Source organism: Miscanthus floridulus, chromosome 2 (genome assembly GCF_019320115.1).
Source record: "Miscanthus floridulus cultivar M001 chromosome 2, ASM1932011v1, whole genome shotgun sequence".
Lineage (NCBI taxonomy): Eukaryota > Viridiplantae > Streptophyta > Magnoliopsida > Poales > Poaceae > Miscanthus > Miscanthus floridulus.
Genome location: NC_089581.1, coordinates 78,081,042 through 78,102,815, shown reverse-complemented (window position 1 = coordinate 78,102,815; position 21,774 = coordinate 78,081,042). Strand labels below are relative to the sequence as shown.

The following is a 21,774-nucleotide window of genomic DNA, read 5'->3' as shown; positions in this document are numbered from 1 at the left end:
CTCAGCCAAGAAGCCAGAATTTCCGTGGACCTCAAAAGCCGTACAAGATGGCAGTACAGCCCAACAAAGCAGCCGCAACTGCGGTACAAGGCAGTTCCAAGGGAGCTGTGGGATCTGCCGGGACAGTGAGAGGACCCTGCTATAACTGCGATCAACCCGGTCATTTCTCGAGGTTTTGTCCATACCCGCCCAAGAAGAAGCAGCAGACTTATAATGCTAGAGTGCACAGTACAACAGTGGATGAAATTCCAGAGGGAGAGCCCGTCACTGCTGGTAAGTTTACTGTCAATGAAAACCCTGCAGTTGTTCTATTTGATTCCGGATCATCGCATTCTTTTATGAGTCAAGCATTTGCACAGAAATATGAACAACTATGCACAGAATTGGGTTATGGTTACCGTATAAGTTCAGCAGGGGCTGATGTTTTGACCAACCGGATGGTTCGAGGGGCAACCCTTGAATTAGGTAGCAGAAAGTTCCGAGTGAACTTGATAGTTATGCCTGGGTTAGTCTTGGATGTCATTATAGGGATGAATTGGATGAAGGATTGGGGAGCAGTCATAGATACTGGAGGTCGAGTACTTACCCTTAAGGATCCCCTGGGTGAGGGTACTTTCCAAGTACCATTGCCTCGAAGAACAGACCTTATAAGTGTTACATGCGCTACGGCAGTCATTCCTATTCATCAGATTCCGGTAGTGTGTGAATTCCCGGACGTATTCCCGGATGAGCTACCTGGTCTTCCGCCAGATAGAGAGATTGAGTTTGGAATTGAGTTAGTCCCCGGAACAGCTCCGATTTCAAGGAGGCCCTATCGGATGCCTCCCGACGAGTTAGCTGAGCTAAAGAAGCAATTAGAAGATTTGTCGAAAAAGGGGTTTATTCGGCCAAGCAAGTCTGAATGGGGATGTCCAGCTTTGTTTGTGAAGAAAAAGAAAGAGGGCACGTTGAGAATGTGCGTAGATTATAGGCCACTCAATGCTGTGACCGTCAAGAATAAATATCCCTTGCCACATATTGATGTTCTGTTTGACCAATTATCCAAGGCCAAGGTGTTCTCAAAAATAGATTTGAGATCCGGTTATCATCAGATCAAGATTAGGCCACAGGATATACCAAAAACTGCATTTTCCACCAGATACGGGTTGTATGAGTATCTTGTCATGTCTTTTGGCTTGACAAATGCTCCCGCATATTTTATGTTCTTGATGAATACAGTTTTCATGCCAGAATTGGATAAGTTTGTGGTAGTATTCATCGATGACATTCTGGTGTACTCCGAGAATGAGAAAGATCACGAAGAGCATCTGAGAATTGTCTTGACCAGACTGAGAGATCATCAATTGTATGCTAAGTTTAGCAAATGCGAATTCTGGTTGAAGGAAGTCCCTTTCCTGGGTCACATTCTGTCAGAGAATGGAGTTTCAGTCGATCCAAGTAAGGTGCAAGAAGTTATGAATTGGAAAGCACCGACCACAGTTCCTGAGATTAGAAGTTTCTTAGGACTAGCGGGTTATTACCGTCGCTTTATACCAGATTTCTCAAAGATCGCCAAACCGATGACGAGTCTCCTACAGAAGGATCACAAGTTTGTGTGGACAGAGGAGTGTGAAGCAGCTTTCCACACTTTGCGGAAACTGTTGACCACTGCTCCTGTTCTAGCACAACCGGATATAGAGAAACCATTTGATGTGTTTTGCGACGCATCAAAGACTGGATTGGGTTGTGTTCTTATGCAAGAAAGGAGAGTCATAGCTTATGCATCACGTCAATTGAGAAAGCACGAGGTCAACTATCCAACACATGATCTTGAACTTGCTGCAGTTGTGCACGCCCTAAAAATTTGGAGACATTACCTACTTGGTAATGTGTGCAATATTTTCACGGATCACAAGAGTCTTAAGTATATCTTTACCCAACCAGAGCTAAACATGAGACAACGTAGATGGTTGGAATTGATCAAAGATTACAACTTGAATGTGCAATATCATCCTGGCAAAGCCAATGTAGTGGCAGATGCTTTGAGCAGGAAGTCACATTACTTGACTGTGCAGCCATTACTTGAAGATGGATTCGATCTAATGCATCCTGCTGTGTTAAATAGTATTCAGATTAGTTGCTCTTTGGAGAGTAAGATAATAGAAGGTCAGAAAACTGACAAGGGAATATTCCACATCAAAGAGAAAATAAAAGAAAAGCCGTCTCAACACTTTAAAGTGGATGAACAGGGCGTGTTGTGGTTTGACAACCGTCTTGTGGTTCCCAAGGATCGAGAGCTTAGGAATAAACTCATGGATGAAGCTCACCTGTCTAAGCTATCTATCCATCCCGGAAGTAGTAAGATGTATCAAGAACTAAGATCTCGCTATTGGTGGACCAAAATGAAGAAAGAAATTACAGCATATGTTGTCAGATGTGACACATGTTGTCGAGTGAAAGCCATTCACATGAAGCCTGCCGGTATGTTGCAACCTTTATCAGTCCCTAGTTGGAAGTGGGACGATATCAGTATGGATTTTATCACGGGTTTGCCCACTACTCAAAAAGGACATGATTCAATTTGGGTAATTGTGGATCGTCTTACCAAGACCGCTCATTTCTTGCCTGTCAAAACAGATTATCGACCACCTCAATATGCTGAGAAGTATATCGCAGAAATTGTGAGGTTGCACGGTATACCCAAGACCATAATATCTGATAGAGGCTCACAATTCACGGCTCATTTTTGGGAACATTTACACAAAGGCTTAGGAACTAGTTTAATTCGCAGTACCGCTTATCATCCTCAGACAGATGGTCAGACTGAACGAGTAAATGCTGTTTTGGAGGATATGTTGAGAGCCTGTGTATTGTCTTCCAAGGGATCATGGGAGTCATGGTTACCGTTAGCTGAGTTTTCTTATAATAATAGCTATCAAGAAAGCATCAAGATGGCCCCATTCGAAGCTTTATATGGCAGAAAATGTAGAACACCATTGAATTGGATCGAGCCTGGTGATAGAAGGTATTATGGCATTGACTTTGTAGAAGAAGCCGAGAAGAAAGTTCATATTATTCAGCAGAATATGAAAGCTGCCCAATCACGTCAGAAAAGCTATGCAGACAAAAGAAGGAGACCCCTTGTGTTTGAAGTTGGAGACTATGTTTATCTGAAAGTTACACCAATGAAGAAGAAAAGGTTTGGAATCCGAAGAAAGCTTGCCGCAAGATTCGTAGGACCATACAAGATCTTGGAACAAAGAGGTCCGGTAGCCTACAAGTTAGAGTTACCTGAGACAATGAGTACAGTTTTCCCAGTTTTCCATGTATCACATCTCAAGAAATGTTTGCGTGTTCCGGAGGAAAGAATAGAACCTCGAGGTATTCAACTCAAATCAGATTTGGTGTATCGGGAACAACCAGTCCGAGTGTTAGACACTAAGGAACGTGCTACTCGGAATAGTGTGGTGAAAACTTACAAGATACAGTGGGATCATCATGATGAGGGAGATGCAACTTGGGAAACAGGAGAGTATCTACAAAAAGCTTATGAAGAATTTTATAACAAATGGTTCGTAACCCAAATCTCGGGACGAGATTTTTATAAGGGGGGAGGGCTGTAACACCCCGGTGTTATGCCTGCATTTAGGCACTGCAAATCACGCATATCATGCATCATCAAGCATCCAAATCATACATGCATAATCTTGCATATAACAACTGACACATTACTTCGAAACATACGAAACATGTTTGTGAAACGTAAATGGTACATACACTTATTATAGTTGTTTTGCCCTGATTTTGCTTGCTAGTTTAGTAGAAACTGTTTGGTTATGATTGTAAATCAGCTAGAATTGTTTAGCACAATTTTTGGAGCAAGGTTTGTATTTGAATTATTGCCAAATTTTGCTTTAAAAATAATTCCCCAAAATTAGGGTTTTGAGTTAAAATTTGACTTTGATTTTGTAATTCAAAATCTATAAGAAATTGGACTTTGGTCATGTAATCAAAGTTGTAGAGGATAAAATTTTGAGCAACTTTCATTTTTGGTCCAAAGTTTGAAACTGCTTTAATTTAGTCCAAAAATTCGTTTGAATGAAAAAGGGATTCAAATTAATTTGAAAAAATCTGGTTTTACCTTCGTGGGCCTTGCGCCTCGCTTCTGGCCCGCCAGCCGAAGCCAGCCCAGCCCCGCACCGCGCTGGCCTGCTTCCGCGCTCCGCCTTGGCCCAGCAGCCGCCTCGCCAGCCCAGGCCCACGCCGCGCCCCCGTTCGCCCGCACTCGCGCGCCTGCGCCCTGACGCCGGCAGAAGCCGACCGCCGCGTGGCGCCACCCGTCGCCGAGCTCCTGACCGCGCGGCCACGCGCCACGGGCTTCCTGACGCTGCTGGCCGAGTCTTGAGCACCCCGCGCGCCCACCGCATTCCAGCGCTCCGCATTTCTCTCTCGCGCTGCCTCTCTGCCTCTCACCGCGCGCCCGTCATAGCCACCGCGCACCGCGCCTCGCCGGAGCAAGCTCGCCCGGCCGTCCTAGCTTGCCATTGAGCCCTCCATCTCGCCCGCATCTCCGACTCATCTTCGCGCACCTCGTGCTCGCCTCGGTAAGCAGCGAGAAGCTCCCTCTCCCTGGGAATCTCTCGCCGGAGTTGTGGCTGAGCTCACCGGAGCGCTCCGCTCCGTGGACCTCGCCCTCCGTCTTTCTTCCAGCTATCTTTTCGCGCGCACGACCACCGCACGAGCTCAGTGAAGCTCCCGCTCCACTTTTCGCGCCCCTTCCTAGCCGGAGTTGGCCGGCGTACCTCGCGCAGCGCCGCCGCGACCGCCATTGCCGCCGTGCTCCATGGCTGGGGTGCTTAGGGGTCAGTAGAGAGCAAGGGTAGAGTACCAATCGACGCGGTTCTTCACGTAGAGCACGCCGGTGCCGTCGGGTTCACCGGAGAGCTCGCCGTCGGCGAATTTCACGGCTGCCGCGCCGTCGTCTCCCTCCTTCCCCTGTTTCCTCTCGCTGACGCGCAGGTCCCGCATGTCAGTCGCCGAGCCGAGGAGAGCCAGGCTGGGCTGCGCCGTTCTGGGCCATGTGTGTGTGCGCACAGTAGTGGGCCAGTTCGTTTCCAGCGGGCCGGCCCAGTAGAGTTTTAAAGAATTGTTTTCCATTTATTCTTTATTATTTGAAAACAGAAATGGTTTGCAAAATGTTTGGATACTCAAACTTGCTCCAAATTTGTTGAAACAAATTTTGCTAGGTTCCTTATCAACAGATCTACTTGGGAAAATTATTGCATGTCATTTTTGAGATATTTTTCTGTAGGATTTTATTTAATCATGGATATTGCTGATAACTTGAAAAAATATGTAGAAAAATCTATAGGCTTCAGAAAAATATGATTTCAAGGTTGTTAATCTTATTATGTAATGTACTTCCTAGGAAAAATATATTTCATGCATGTGCTGTGGAAAAATTTTGAGGTGTAGTTCAAGTACCTTTACTGGCTGAATTTTGTTATTTTTGCTAGAGAGCAAAATTTGTATAAAACATGCATGTGGTAATTTTTGTACAGTTATTATTGACTGTTTAGAACTTAGGAAAAATACTAAATCTATTGGTTGACACTTTTCATAGTACAAAGTAATTTCATGATCATTTTTATGCTATAACTTGTCATTTTTGTGTAGGATAGTTTACTTATCCAAATGCCATGAAATTTTTATGGTAGTCTTTTGAGGGTAGTAGTATGCTACTGCAATTTTCTCAGATTTTTATGAGCATCAGAAATATAGGTTGCTATTCAAACCTATTATTAATTAGGGTTTAAGCAAGTGTTGCTTTAAGTGTGATTAAGAAAGTAGTAAAGCTTTGGTGTATCTTTGAAGCATTTCATAAGATAGGTTAACTTAACATATTAGTAGTAGAAGAGAATGCAGTAGATGACATGTGCTTGTAGTATAGTTCTTAGATGATGTTGACTACCTTGCATTTCAACATATCCCTTGCATGCATCTCCTTCGATGCACCGTTGCATAATCACTTACGCGCATTGCATCATACAGGATCGCAAACCGAGAACCCGGTCGTCATCCCCGAGGAGCCCGAGGAGCAGCTCGAGGTGCAGCAGCAGGAAGTGCCAGAAGTCAACGAGGAGGACGTTGAGGAACTTCCGGAGTGCCCCGATCACCGTCCGAGCTCCTTCGAGAGAGGCAAGCCCCGGAGCATTTTTCTCCCGGTTTGCAATTAATTAATTAAATGCTTTACTTTAATTGATGCATTACGTTCAGGAGTTGTTTGCAACCGTTGCTGCATTATACCTTGTTTACCTTTGTTATACTATATCCTTGTTACCCTGGTATCCGCAGTCGAGTCAATGCTTAGCTGGCTTAGACCGGTAGAAGTCGGGTGATTTCCTGTCACCTGCGAGCTATAGGTGGTTACCTGGATCTGCTTGGATGACTATGAAGTCATAGTATAACTAAGTGTTAAATGAAGTTGAGACCGGACGGAGACTTGCAGAGTTTTGGACTGTAGTGTTTCCGTCTGTGTCGATTAAGGACCGATCGTTGTTGGGCCTCGAGTCATGTTGAACGCATGCCTTACATTTAGCTGGCCGGATAAAGTACCTTCCGACCGCGAAGCTGGGAGATTTTTCGGGCCGAGTAGATTGCCCGCAACGCACTGTACCGGAGCAGGTGTGGTAGGACACGGGGGCGGGATGATAAGACCAAAGTGCAGTCGGTCGGCCCCCGGGTACATGTGGTTCCTGGCAAACTCGAGATTCCTGGAAAGTTGACTCGGTGATCAATATCTCACTTTAGCGGGTGAGTGAGGTTTGTGTAAGGAATAAATCACCAGCTGGTTAGGAATCGATTCGAATCGCCATCGCTCCTGGATAGTGAGCACTTGACTTGAGTTACTTCATCGTAGTAAATGCTATGGAACACTTGGACAGTTATAGTGAATATGACAGTATGGAAGTTGTTTAATGATCATTGGTTATCATTATCTGCTTAATCACATGTTTACTCTAGCATAGGTGCAAACCTAGTTGACAGGTTAATAATAATTAACTTGGCAATAATGCTTTTAGACAGGTTCTTGAATTGCTAAAAATGCTTCTTTTTGCAAATGAGTCAGCTACCCTACTATAAAGCCCTTCATAATCCTTGGTGTCATTATTTTCGGTTATGTCGGGTAAGTCTGGCTGAGTACATTCTCGTACTCAGGGTTTTATTCCCACTTGTTGCAGATGGGCAGATGTACTATGGCTACTGTATCAACTGCCTGTATCCTGCGATGGGTGATGCTTAGGACCATGGGCATGGTCATTCCTTACGTCTCATCTAATGCTTTTGATTGGAGATGATCATCCGCTGGCACTATATTTCAACTCTGTGTGTGTGTGTGTGATTTGAACAAAAGACTTCCGCTACTTTTTATTCGAACTGGTTTGTAATAACTATGTTGAAACTCTGATGTATCTGTTATGTGAACTTTTACGTAATATGTGATGGTGACCGCTAAACTTATTACGATCATGGCTGGGACACGAGTTGGTTTGAAATCCTTCGTGATTTCACGGACTACCGGGTTATACGGGCTTAAGTTTGCTCAATCGTCTGCTCTGGCGGATGATTTTCTTACTTAATTTCGTATAATTGGTCGGTTCTGTCACAGGTGCGGGTGTCTGTACTCCACGACGGGTAGAGTAGGACAGGCACGGGCCAACGGTGGTAGAAGGGAGCCGACTTGTGGATGAGCCTGGCGACGGAGACCGCGGACGGGTGGACGACGCAGCACTCGCAGATCGCAGACGGACAGTCCACACGGTGACAGGCCGCGCAGGCGTGGATGGGGACGGCTCAATGAAGGCCGCACGGGTGCGCAGGCGAACGACAAGGACAGATTTCATGTCACGGGCGATGGGCCGCGTGAGCGGAAGAAGATGGTGATAGGTCGGGCCCAACGAAGAAGTCCTCCACGCACAATGAAGGTGACATGATGGGCAGAGATCCCCACCAGTGACAGACCGCATGGACCCATCCGCAACAACGTGCACGAATGGGAGAAAAAAAAAAAGATCAACAAGGCCACCCCCGGGAGCAGCAGAGGTGGATCCTCCCGTGGGGCAGCGCACAAGAGGGAAGGGTAGTGGATGGATCTAAACCTAGATCTTTGGTACCCGTGACTGTTATACCTCAACAATATGTAGAGGTCTATAGATTTAATAAAGCGAGCTTCTTTACAGTAGGGAATGTCGCATAAAAAATCAATTGTGCCAATAGTCAACCCACAGCTATCAGCCTATCACAATTCACCAGTGCATGGAACCAGTATATATTTACATGGTGCCACTTATTGGGAAGAAAATATGTTTGCAAGTGCTTTTCGCAACATGGTTTCTCCAACAGTCTTGCCTACTGATTATGAGGGAAAACATCTGTGCAGATACTATTCTAATAGTGTTCATGAATATCAGCAGTGCACACCTGAACAAATGTAACAGACAATTAATTATATATTCAAGAGGACGACTGCAATCTTAATTGGACAGAAAGGCAATGATAGGAGAGAACCCAATTCTGGGCTGCCATGATGAGGAGCAGAGGTAATGGATACACATTAGTGTTAAGATAATCCGCTGCTGTCCTTGATTGTTTTGCTGGACAGAAGGTTGACAATAGGTCAATACCTTGCTGTCCACTGCTGGCTGCAAGCACAGGCAGTGTAATTTCCTTGCAACTGCAGAGCAACTTCCTAGCAAGTTCTTAGCAGCCAGGTAGGACTGTAGACTAGACTTGAGTTGACTGCTACAGCAGTCAACCTCCACTAGCTACCTCTGTGTATATAATTGCAGCCATGGTAATGTAATATTTAGTTCAGTTTTGCTACACCTGCAGAGTGTCCTGTGAGTGAGTATTCTGTTCTCAAGAGCGCAGCACCAGCACCAGCGTACAGCTGCAGCAGCATTCAGGAAAGTGCAGCAGCACTTACCTTGTGTGTGTGTGTTCTGTGCTCACCCTTTCTTCACCCTGCAGCCGTGTGAGTTTGTGTGAGTGTAGGTGAGCTTGCTGCTCACCTGTGCAGGGAGATCGAGGGCCAACAAGTTGTATTAGAACTAGGCTGTCCATTTGCGCGGCTGATCACCGGCAATGGCAAGCGAGGATGGCTCAGAGGTGGGCACCGGCGATGGAGATGCCGTGGCTGCCCAGCCATGCCAGGAGGTCATCGTGCGGACCGTGCGGGTGGTTAGCAGGGCTAACTGGCAGGTCCTAACCCGCACGAACTACGGCGAGTGGGCGGTGACCATGAAGGTCAAGCTCAGAGCCCGACGGCCAATGTTCAAAAAGGCGCTACTAGGCGCGCTTACGCGCTAGGCGGAGGGGTGCCGCCTTGCCTAAGGGGGTAGTCGGAGGATAGGCGCGACCGGGAGGAGGGCAGCCGTCAGCGCGGCTAGGAGGCGACAGGCGACGAGCGGAGGCTGGGGCACGACTGGCTGGAAGGCGGGCGGGCGCAGTTGTGAGGACGGATGGCAACGGAGACGGCGGCCGCGCGGCCGCGGAGACGACAGGCGCAACCAAGAGGTGCGGGCGGTGTCGGAGGAGGGAGGAGCCGCGCATCACCGGAGGAGGGAAGCAGAGACGGACGGCGCGCGTCGGAAGAGGGAGAAGGCACACGACACCGGCAGGGAAGGGAGGCAGAGAAGGCAGAGTGTGGCAGTTTGTGTGGCTGGGAGAGGAGACTGTGGATGGATAAGGTGGAAGGGGTGGATAAGGTGGGCTGGGCCTTTTTGATTGGCCTTTCTTCAAACTTTAGGTCCACATGTCTCTTATTTCTTTTACTTAATAATCTCTTATTTCTTTTACTTAAGCTAATTTAAGGTAATATACGTATATATATGTATAAAAATTAAAACGCCTTGAAACGACTAGGCTAGCCTAGGCTCTAGGCGTGGGTCGTCGCCTAGAAACCGCCTAGCGCCTTCTTGAACTTTGCCGACGGCTCTGGAAGGCGATTGACCAGGGCACCGAGGATGAAGAGGAGGATTGCTTGGCGATGGAGGCAATCCTAGCTTCCATGCCGCAGGAGTATCAGGAGTCGCTAGGGACGAAGAAGACCGCCAAGGAGGCTTGGGACGCATCGGTTCTGATCACGCAAAGAAGGCGAAGGCACAACAGCTGCGGCGGGAGTACGACAACCTCAAGTTCCGCGATGGTGAGGCAGTGGAGGATTTCTAACTCCGATTGCAGTCGCTCGTCAGCCAGCTGGTGGTGCACAACATCACCATCAACAACGAGGAGGCAGTCTCCAAGTACCTGCGCGTTGTGCTGTCCAAATACACCCAGATCGCTCTCTCCATTTGCTAGACCTATCGATCCTCACCATTGAGGACTTGACTGGGCGCTTGCGGGCGGTGGACGAGCGCAAAGAGATGACGGCGACAACGGACAGCGACAAGTTGCCCGAGGAGAAGTGGGCTGCCAGGATGAAGGAGAGGCGGTACGCGGAAGGCTCCTCCAGCCGCGGTGGCGACGGCAAACGCCATGGCAAGGCCCCGTAGAAGAAAAAGAAGGAAGTCGACCCCAACGCCTGATGGCGCTGCGGGAAAACTGGCCACTGGGCCAAGGTGTGTCCGAACCAGAAGGAGAAGTCCGTGGTTCACCTGGCGTAGGTGGACGACGACGAGCCAACTCTCCTAATGGCGACGTTCTGTGCGCTGCACGACGTCGAGCCAGAGTTGGAGGCAGAGGAGGTGGACGCAGTTGCAGAGCAGGAGACGGCACCACAAGCCATCCATCTCGACGAGTCGCGCGCCCAAGTCCACCTAGGACGAGTGGGCGGCGCCGTGGAGCAGAGGTGGTACCTGTAACACCCTAGTGTTAAGCATGCATTGGGCACTTGCATTCATAAGCATGAGCATCATTTGAGCATCCATGAGCATAAGCATATGAAGTGTTATCTCAATCACCTTACTTTTGTTACATGTGATGATAGCTATATGCATGTATATGCTTGCCATTGTGTGTGACCAATGTATGAAATGCTTGTGGGGCCATAGAAACACCTTAACATGTTTAGGATGGTACATGGAACAAGTTTGGCATTCATCAGATGGACCAAAATAGCCCCCAAGTCATAGTTATTCTAGAAACTCCAATTTTCAAATTACTAGTTTGACCAAAGTTGAACTATACTTTAGAGTGCTTGCATGGCAGTGCACCCTTAAGCAAAGTTGTAGTACTTGACTAGAGTAACAACTTTCTTTTTTGGAGCAAGACCTAATTCAATGCATAGCATGCCCAAGAACAGCTCACAAGTAGAAAGAAAATACTGTTTTGGACTTTGAAAAAAAATTCTAAGTGTTGGAGCTGATTACAGTTTCAACATACCTGACTTTGAGGTGATGTAACTTCCAAACCATTGCGACTTAGAAGATGATTTCTAAAGTAATCTTGTAGCCCTTACATAGTTCTACAAGATTTGTTCACACCTTGCACTGAATCGCCACGGATTAGGAGTTACATGGTAACAAAGTTGCTCTGTCAGACGTGCACGCCGGGCTATGATGACCGCGAACGCGCGCGGTGTCAGTGGCCGACCGCGCCAGACCGCGGCCGCCATGTGGTGGTCGTACGCCGACGACGGCCGGGATGGTCGGGCCAGCGCGCGAACAAGAGGACAGCGCCCCTGCTGCTCCCTCCCACTCGCTCTCACTTGCACTCTCTTTCTCGCCGTGCCCAGCTAGAGCGGAGCCGAGCTCGCTCGGCACCGTTGCAGCTCCATCGGTCAATTCCTCTCGGCCACAGCTGCTCCACCATCACCCCCACCTCCTCGAGCCACCAGCGCCACCCTTCGAACCGAGGTAAAGCGGCTTTCCGCTTCGTCGTCGCCGCTGTTGCCACCGGAGCGCCACCGCGCTCTCGGCTCGCCGTGGCCAGGCCGCTCCACTGTATCTCCCGCCTTCCTATCTTCCGGTCCGTAGTTGCCTTAGGTCCCTGCTGCTCAGGCCGGAGCTAGAGTAGATGCTACCGTAGCGTCACGCGGGAATGCACCGCCGCTCCCGCCATGCCCGCCATGTGCGGATTGACAAGAGGAACACGATGATGGCCGGGGTTTCGTCGAAGACCTCGCCGTCGGCGAGTTCTCGCTTGTCAAATGTCGTGCCCTGCGCTGGTCTCACTAACGAGCGTGCCCCATATGTCAGTCTGTGTGTTCTTTGATTTTTCTTATTTATTTCACAGATTTGACGCGGACCCCATCTGTCAGTCTATGTGTTCTTTGATTTTTCTTATTTATTTCACAGATTTGAATACATCTTTCAAAAATTCATATCTGGAGATAGGGTTATATTTAATTTGAGTGATTCCAATTTTGTTAGCTTCCTTAGGAAGTGTAGTATTTATTAAAAATATAAAATGCACATTTTCTGGCATGTTTCTTGGGGAAATTAAATTGGGCAAATAAAGTGCTTTTCACTTAGTTTAAATCTTGTAAAATGCATATCTTGAGTTAGGGAAGTGATAAAAATATGATTTCAATTTTGTTGAGTTTGTATTAACATGCTCTAGCTAGGAAAAATGATAAACTCACAGTAAATCTATTTTGAATAGGGTCTTTCTATTTAACCCTAAATAAATGGTGATTTCTGGTGAAATTCATTAGAATAAAAATAGGTAACATATGGTCATACAAATTTTTTTTGTACAGTGTTATTGTGCTAAGATAAGGTTAAGAAAAATATAAAATCTGTTGTTTAACATTTCTCACTAGGTCAAACAATTTTCACTAGAATAAGCCTATCTACCTTGTCATTTTTATAGAGGATGATATACTTGTTCAGTTGGCATGAAATTTATACAGTAGCCTATTGGGAGTATATATGAGCTACTGTAATTTTCTCAGAATTTACTGTGCACTTTTGATATATGTTCCTTACTTCACCTTAGTGTCCAAATAAATTAATAAAGACATTTAAATAATTTATTTGGGCTTGACCACTATGTTTTCTAAAGTGTATATAATGTCTATGAACTGTTGGTACCATTGATTGCGCCCAGATTTGATTGCTTGTATGCAGTAAAATATTAATTGCTCTATAATTCAATTATAGTGACTGTTTTGGACAGTTTTTGTTGTTAAGTAAATTGCATGTTTAAAATAATGTTTGCTGTGAATCTTGTCATTAACAAAGTTGTAGATAACTTACTTATCTTACTTGTGTCAAATTTTCATGACAATAGGCTAAATGGTTTGAGTGTTATAGCTGTTGGAAGTTGGTCTCCAGAAATCCTTATTCTCTGGAATTTCTGGACAGATCTGAGAAATTGCTTTGTTTGACCTTTATAGCCGTTAAATCATCTTGAGATGACTATAAGAAAGTTGTAGGCAGTTTGATAAGCTTTCCAGAAAGTCCAAGATCATAGTATTTGGTTGAGTAGAACTCTAGATATGGCTAAAATAAGTAGGTGCTATTTACAGTACAGGAAATGCTAAGTCAAATTGTAATTGTTTGTCTTATGTGATGCTTGTGTAGATGCTTAGGCTAATTGAGATTAGTTGTTAGCTGCAGGTTCTAAGCCTCTTACTAATGATGAACAACTTTATCTTAGGTTAATAGGACTTGGTGAGTGTATTTTTCTTTTATTATAGAAGAGATATTTACACCTACTCAGTAAAGATCAACTAGAAGAAAGTTATACATCTACTTGGTCAACTGAATGTTAAACTTATCGTACATCTTGCGGATAACCATGCTCATGCGTATACACTTCATCATGTCATCTCATCTCTTATGCATTCATGATACTCATTTGTGCATATGCATGCAATAGATTCCCCGAAGGAGTAACGCTATTCGAGTTCGAACCCGAGCATCAGGAGGAACAGCAGGCAGTCCAGTAGCAGGAGGTACAGGCAGAAAGAGGAGTCAACGTGGAAGATCTTCCTGAGTGTCCTGATCACCAACCTTCCTCATTTCTGAAAGGCAAACCCCGGAGCAATCTACGTCTTCTATGTTTTCTAAATATCAACTTGAGTCCTTTTTTGTTCATGCATTAAGTACTAAGGGTTGATTGGAACCACTTGCTGCATATACTTTCCTTGTCCAGACAAATATATCTTGAATTCTATGTAGGTCCAGGATCGAATATATGCTTAGCCATGCTTAGTCCGGTAGAAGTCGGGTGATTTCCTATCACCTGCAAGATATAGGCAGATATCTGGTCACGGTTGGCTATAATTGCTATCGTGGAAATAACAATGTGTTGATGAATAAAAAGATACCGGACGAGATTGTGATAGAGAAAGCAACAAGACATGGAGGTCTTTGTGCCTATTTATCCCCGTCTGTGTTGGTTAAGGGCCGATTCGTTGTACGTCCTCATGTCATGTTGAACGCATGCTTAGCACTTAGTTGGCCGGATAAGCCGTTCCGACCGTGAAGCCGAGTAGCTCAACTCAGGCCGAGATCCGGTAAGTGAAAATAAGCACACTGGAGGAAGTAAGGGTGTACGGTGAGCCAGTGGCGTGAGTCAAAGGGCAGGCCGAGCCTGAACTTCCTGGCAGGTGCAGGCGCTAATCGGATCCGCGACTGTACCTGAGTTGTACCTAAGGTGACCCGACTGCGACCCCGACGGGGGAAGTATAGGGTTTGTATTAGGAATAACTCCCCAGCTAGTTGGAATCGATTCGAGTCGCCGTCTCGCCCGAATAGTGAAAACTTAACCAAGCAGCAGCAACATATCATTAATTGAGGAACTTGATGGTTATGATGATGCTCAAATTAATACATCGGATATCGTTACTGATGCTTGTTAGCTTAATTAAGTGATTGCTCTAGGACATGTGCTAATCTAGAGATGCTTAATTGAATAAGTATTCAATTTGATGCTAAAGATATTAAATCTCCAAGTTATGTTACTTAAGCTTTTATGCAAAACGTGTTGTCAAGCTAACTCCACCGATAAAGCCGTGCGTACTCCTTGGTGTCATATTATTTCTGGTTTACGACTGGTAAGTCTAGCTGAGTACATTATCGTGCTCAGGGTTTATTCCCTCTTGTTGCAGAAAATATGATGTATCATGGGTATGCCTTTATCCTGCCGTGAATGAGGACTAAACCATGGGGCAAGGTACTCCTAAGTTATCCTCTCTGTTATGCTTTTGCTAGAAACGACCGTGGTACTGGCATGTATTTGAACTAAGTATGATATTGATGTCAAACTACTTTACTTCCGCTATTTGAACTTGGTTTGTAATAACTATGTGAACTCCGATGTATGTGAGATACTTGTGAACCATTTGTAAACTGTGATGTAACATATGACTTGTTATGTTGAATCATGTACGATCTTGGCTTCTATGTTAGGTTGGTTTGAGATCCTTCGTGATTTCATCGGACTACCGAGTTTATATGGGCTCAAGTATGATAGTTTGATCGCTTCGGTGATTGCTATTGTACTTGTGCTCTTATAAATTAGGACGGTTCTGTAACAGTACCTGAACTCCGACGCCCGCAACCACATGACCGGCTCCAGGGATGCCTTCTCTGAGCTCGACAATAGCGTGACGGGGTCAGTGAAGTTCGGTGACGACTCAAAGGTGGAGATTCGAGGTCATGGCACCATCAACTTCTAATGCCAAAATGGGGAGCACCGCGCACTGCTGCATTCGAGCATCGTCAGCATCGGACAGCTGGACGAGCACGGGTGCATGGTGCTGGTCAAGAGCGGGATCCTAAGGATTCAGGACCGGGAGCAAAGGCTACTCGCCAAGGTGCAGCTCTTCCGGAACCGGCGGCACGGCACACCGAGGAGTGGTGGTTGTGGCATGCACGGTTCGGCCATCTTAGCTTCGACGCGCTTGGTCGGCTGGAGAAGATGGTGGGTGGGCTGCCCCACATCAAGCACACCGTCGAGCTGTGTGACAGCTTCCTGGCAGGGAAGCAGAGAAAACAGACATTTCCAAAGGCGGCCAAGTATCGCGCGGGGAACGTGCTAGAGCTCATCCATGGCGACCTCCGCGGGCCTATCACGCCGGCCACGCATGGCGGGCGGCGCTACTTGCTGCTCATGGAGAACTGCAGACGCTACATGTGGCTGTAGCTCCTGATGAACAAGGACAAGGCAGCGGTGACAATCAAGAAGTTCCAGGCACGGGCTGAGGCAGAGTCAGGGAAGAAGCTGTGCATGCTGAGGACAGATCGTGGCGATGAGTTCACCTCAGTGGAGTTCGCTGCGTACTGCGCGGACCAAGGGGTGGTGCGCCACCACATCGCGCCATATTCGCTGCAACAGAACGGCGTGGTGGAGTGGCGGAACCAGACGGTGGTGGGCATTGCTCGATCAATGCTGAAGGCAAAGGGCATGCCAGCAGACTTCTGGGGAGAAACGGTAAGCACGGCGGTGTTCATTCTCAACCGTGCACCCACGAAGGCCCTGAAGGGCATGGCACCGTTTGAGGCTTGGTTCAGGAGGGAGCCTGACTTCTTCCTCAGGACGTTTGGGTGCATTGGCCACGTCAAGAAGACGAAGCTGAACCTCACCAAGCTTGAGGATAGGAGTCCTGCGCTACGAGGAGGGCAGCAAGGCCTACCGGCTATATGATCCGAGAGAAGGCAAGGTGGTCGTCTCGTGGGACATGGTGTTCAACGAAATGGCAACCTGGGATTGGGAGAATACAAGCACTGGGGAAGCCCGTGGCATCAGTGGGACGTTCATCATTGAGCACTTGGTGATCCACGGAGGTAGAGATGCGGGAGCATAGGAGCCAGCTGTGGACGCCCCAAGTCCAACAGTTGTGGCGGCGCCGGTTGAGCCGCCAAGTCCAGCCATGGCGGGCGCGGGCGAGCAAACTACACCAACTGTCGCGCACATGCCTCCACCACAGTCCCCTGCTACGGCAGAACAGGGGATACCTCCAGCGACGCCGGCCGAGTTCGCCTCCCCTCCAAGCGACATCGATGAGTACGTGGACGCCTTCCACGACGGCGAGGAGGTGCGTTTTCGCAGGGTGGACAACCTCGTCGGGGAGTTGGCTACACCAAGCCTAGCGAGCAAACTGCTCGGCGATCAGGAGCTGCTCCTGGTGAGTGTGGAGGAGCCGCCCACGTTTGCAAACTGTAGGCGGGTGATGCTGGAGGAGATGAAGACAATCGAAGAGAACGGGACTTGAGAGCTCGTTGATCCACCTCCGATCAGGCTGTCGTCCGATCAGGCTCAAATGGGTCTACAATGTCGTCCGCATGAGCGATCTCAGGTGATGATCAAGTCGTCCACATACACGCCAACGATGAGCTCCTCCTTTCCCCGTCGCCACGTGTAGAGCGCGTGTTATGTTACGCAGCGTGCGAACCCAAGCGCACGCAACAAGGAGCTCGTCGTCGACGTGTATGTGGACGACTTGATCGTCACCGGAGCGCGCGTGGACGACATCGACGGCTTCAAGCGCGAGATGGCGGCTCGGTTCCACATGAGCGATCTCGGCCAGCTCTCTACTACCTCGGCATAGGTGAAGCAGGGGAGCGACTCCAATTCCTTGGGCCAGCGCGCCGATGCGAAGAAGTTGCTAGAGCGCAGTGGCATGGCTGATTGCAAGTCGTGCGCGACTTCAATGGAGGAGCGGCTCAAGCTGTCGAAGGACAGCACCGCGGCAAAGGTGGACGCGACGCGCTAGGGAGCATCGTCGCCGGGCTGCGCTATTTGACGCATACTCCGCCAGACATCACGTTCGCAGTCAGGTATGTCAGTCGGTTCATGGAGGATCCCCGCGAGGATCATTGGATTGCAGTGAAGCGGCTACTGCGTTACATCAAGGGGACGGTGGATCAGAGGATCAGTCTTCCCCAAGACCGGAAACGGAGGTGGGCTACAGCTCACAGTCTTCAGCGAAGCACTCCACAGGCGCAACGACGAAGGTGGGCTGCAGCTCACAGTTTTCAGCGATGCAAACATGGCGGGCGACATTGATGGGCGGCGGAGCACCTCCGGCGTGCTCGTCTTCCTTGGATCAGCCCCAAATTCATGGCAATCGTTGAAGCAGAAGGTGGTGGCGCTGTATACGTACGAGACTGAGTACATGGCAGCGGCCACAGCGGCGTGCCAGGCGGTCTGGCTGTGCTAGCTACTGGGCGAGCTGATTGGCGAGGAAGCTCATCCGCCAGCCCTGATGGTGGACAATCAGCCCGCCATTGCCCTCGCCAAGAACCCTGTCCTCCATGACAGGAGCAAGCACATCGACGTGAAGTATCATTTCCTTCAGGATCGTGTCGATGGAGGACAGATTGTCATCAAGTTCGTCGAAACCGGCCGACAGCTTGCTGACATCCTCACCAAGTCACTCGGGCGCCTTCGGCACTCGGCTGAATAAGAAGATTGGCATGGGTGAGATCAAGGCTTTGGGTTAGCAGCAGGATTAGGGGAAGATTTTTCAGATAATCTGCTGCTGCCCTTGATTTGGACAGAAGGTTGACAATAGGTCAAAACCTTGCTGTCCACTGCTGGCTGCAAGCACAGGCAGTGTAATTTCCTTGCTACTGCAGTGCAACTTCCTTGCAACTGCAGAGCAACTTCCTAGCAAGTTCCTAGCAGCCAGGTAGGACTGTAGACTAGACTAGACTTGACTGCTACAGCAGTCAACCTCCACTAGCTACCTCTGTGTATATAATTGCAGCCATGATAATGTGATATTTAGTTCAGTTTTGCTACACCTGCAGGGTGTCCTGTGAGTGAGTATTCTGTTCTCAAGAGCACAGCAGCAGCACCAGCGTGCAGCTGCAGCAGCATTCAGGAAAGTGCAGCAGCACTTTCCTTGTGTGTGTGTGTTCTGTGCTCACCCTTTCTTCATCCTACAGCCATGTGAGTTTGCGCGAGTGTAGGTGAGCTTGCTGCTCACCTGTGCAGGGAGATCGAGGGCCAACAATTAGTACATATAGATAATATAAACATCATAAGCCCCAATCAGCAAAACATGCCAAGCAAAAATAGTCATGTCAGATTTATTAATTCACATTCTGCACATGTATGAGAGATTGCAATGGTGCTTCAATAGTTTAATAGTTTATCTACTTCTGCTAGGAGTTGTGACTGTTCAGTGCATTCATTTGTATTGTTCACTAGTCACATAACTAAGTACCTCTGGTGGTATAGTTCCAGCGCCTTTCTTTCCATCCTTTCAGATCTCACAACAGAACGACCATCAGGCAACCTGACATACACAATTAACCATTAGCCCTGTTTGAATCCTTGGTATTGAAATCCATTCTAATACACAATTTAGGCACAGATAAATTAAATTAATATGGTCACATACAGAATATACTTGTATACTACTGTTGGCCACATGGGGGAGGTACTTATGTGCTGCACTTCTACTACAAGGGAGTGAGCCGAAAAGCGTGCTATAAGTTGTAGAGAAGAAACATAGCATGGGGATCTATGTAATCAATTTCAATCTCTCACCCCATGATTTAAGGCAGGCTTATATCTAAACTTTGGAAAGTTGTGGAATATCAAATTCCAAGCTAAATAGCCTAGTCCATAAAGTAGACTCAGTTCCTCTAAAATAAAAGGATCCAAACAGGCCCTAGAGATTCCACAAGTATGTGTGTATCTGATCCTAGATCTTTTTTCTTTCTGACAGATGTGATGAATTTAGTTTAAATCCAGTCATATACCTTTCCCGGTAGAGAACAGGATATATCCTTGTGATTCCAACCAGTGTCCTAGGAACTCTACCACCAGAAGCTTTTATGCACCTGAATGCCAGTGGGAGTCCAACATGCTTGCCTGAGATCAAAGAGAACAACGTTTTGATAAGAAATAAGCAGAATGTGAAGTGCAGATTTAGTCACAATTGCTCATAAATGTTCATGGGTAACCCCAGCTGAACACATGTTTTGCTATTAGAACAGGCAAGACAAGATGATATTGTTCTTTAAGAAAAGTTAAGTACAACAGGCACATACAGAATCCTAAGGTGTCATTCCATCTAGCACGATAGGTGCCATTTATGTGAACAGCTAATTTGACAATACCAGGCACCTGAAAATATGATGTCATCAACAGAGATTTAATTACATGGTACTCCTTATTTAGAGAGAATTAATGGAACAGGCATCAGGCAAACCTCGTGAAATGACACAGGCCCAGACCAACCACATAAAGAAGCTCCCCATATCTGCCAAGATGGAACACATATTAGGTTAAACATGTTAGAAGTTTGTAATAACTACAGCCATGTCCCTTGAAAAATGAAAATATCATATTACCCGAAGCTTCTGCCCTACGAAAAGCTTTCTTTTCTCTAGTTGTTCCAAAAGTGTGATATCCAATGATGCATCAAGTGAATACCTGTGAAGAAGCAGACAATGGAAATTGTTGGCGTCATTCAGTTTCAATGCAATGCAATGCAATAAGGTGAACACAACCACATACCATCCATCAGTTAATTCAATATTTGCAGACATGTTTCTATTAGTGGCTGACAAGCTTTGGTTGTCATTGTTATCTTCATTAGTATCTACCTTATTAACCTCCAACTTATTGTTATTTTGGTCAGGACAAGAGTAAATAGCTGAAATGCACAAGACCATCATCAAAGATGGTGAAGCATTCCCTTCTAAAATTTTCTTTATTGCTGACCGATGACCATGATTCACTTCTCTGTCATACCTAAAATCCATGAAATTTCATGAATAAAATCATATGCATCCATACAACTGAAATGGAAAAATAGAAGACATGACTTTCATCTCACCGGTACTTAAGCTCCTCAAGAACATTGTCAACCGTCAAGAATTTACCAGCAGCTCTAGTTGGGTAGCATCTCTCAAGTGAAGCAAGCTTCCACACAATCCATTTATAGTGGTTACTGACCCATCTAAAACAGGAAAACTAAAGTGACTTGATAGCAGGATGTCTGAAGAAATTTTATCACCATCAAGTCAAATAAAGTCTTAAGTACACACATGAAACTGGAAAGGTAACAATCAAACATTTTTTTAATCACCTGTCACTTATTGAGCGAAAGCAGAGCACCACATCAACTTACCTAAAATCGTACTTGCTTATTTTAAGTTATGATTTTTCTTTCTAGTGGGTTATTGAGCAGAAGCCTTCACTCTTTTTTATTAAAGGTTAACATTATATCACCCCACATCCTAATTCCAATCCCACTTCTCTGATCCCACAATCCAAACAACCGTAAAGGTCAATCTTGTATCATCAGCATGAAATAGTGGAACATGGCATTCAAGAATGATGTTTACTCTTTAGTTGCACATGACAATGAAGCACCACATGTGAGCAGCATTTTCTGAAACTCTTCTGCACCAATATCCGTATGCTGAAACCTAAACTTCTCAGCTCTTCTTGCATCCATGAGCTTCACATCATCAGTTACATGTTCAGTCTGCTGACAACAAAAGATCCATAATTAACAAACTTAGGAAATAACACATCAGCGGAAATGAAATGCAAGGACGCAACACTGTACCAAATATTTGAAGCAAGGAGGGCCACCAAAATATTCTTTGTAATTTTTCCTTTGATGTTGGAAAGGATAACGTGCAGATAGCATTGTCCTACAGGGACTGATCTGCATTGGTGGCACTATGGATTCTCCTGTCAAAAATAGTCCAGACTATCAAGTAGGAATGAATCTGGAGAATGTGCTAACTATGTATCACCATCAGCTTACCAGCAGAAGATAGTTTGTTGTTTTTTATTGGCATGATGAACCTAGCCAGTTTTACCAAGGATGTATCAGAAGCATGACATAGAAGAGTTTAAAACTTGCTAGACAGA

General features: G+C 46.6%; 1 protein-coding gene across 10 annotated transcripts in view; it reads right to left on the bottom strand.

Moving 5' to 3' along the window:
- The window catches only part of LOC136526335 (protein BREAST CANCER SUSCEPTIBILITY 2 homolog A-like), a 48,016-nt gene that overhangs the window by 11,842 nt on the left and 14,400 nt on the right, over positions 1-21,774 (bottom strand). For 6 of the 10 annotated variants that reach the window (XM_066519035.1, XM_066519038.1, XM_066519048.1 and 3 more), the window contains 11 exons: positions 21,668-21,708; positions 21,464-21,591; positions 21,237-21,379; positions 20,726-20,848; positions 20,404-20,640; positions 20,238-20,319; positions 20,096-20,146; positions 19,935-20,010; positions 19,644-19,755; positions 19,103-19,174; positions 10,635-10,835 (listed from right to left, as the gene is read on the bottom strand). In XM_066519035.1, the coding sequence (XP_066375132.1) occupies positions 10,635-10,835; positions 19,103-19,174; positions 19,644-19,755; positions 19,935-20,010; positions 20,096-20,146; positions 20,238-20,319; positions 20,404-20,640; positions 20,726-20,848; positions 21,237-21,379; positions 21,464-21,591; positions 21,668-21,708 (1,266 nt within the window). The remainder of the gene's footprint in view (positions 1-10,634; positions 10,836-19,102; positions 19,175-19,643; positions 19,756-19,934; positions 20,011-20,095; positions 20,147-20,237; positions 20,320-20,403; positions 20,641-20,725; positions 20,849-21,236; positions 21,380-21,463; positions 21,592-21,667; positions 21,709-21,774) is intronic. The other 4 variants (XM_066519052.1, XM_066519060.1, XM_066519064.1 and 1 more) reach the window with 4 other exon arrangements.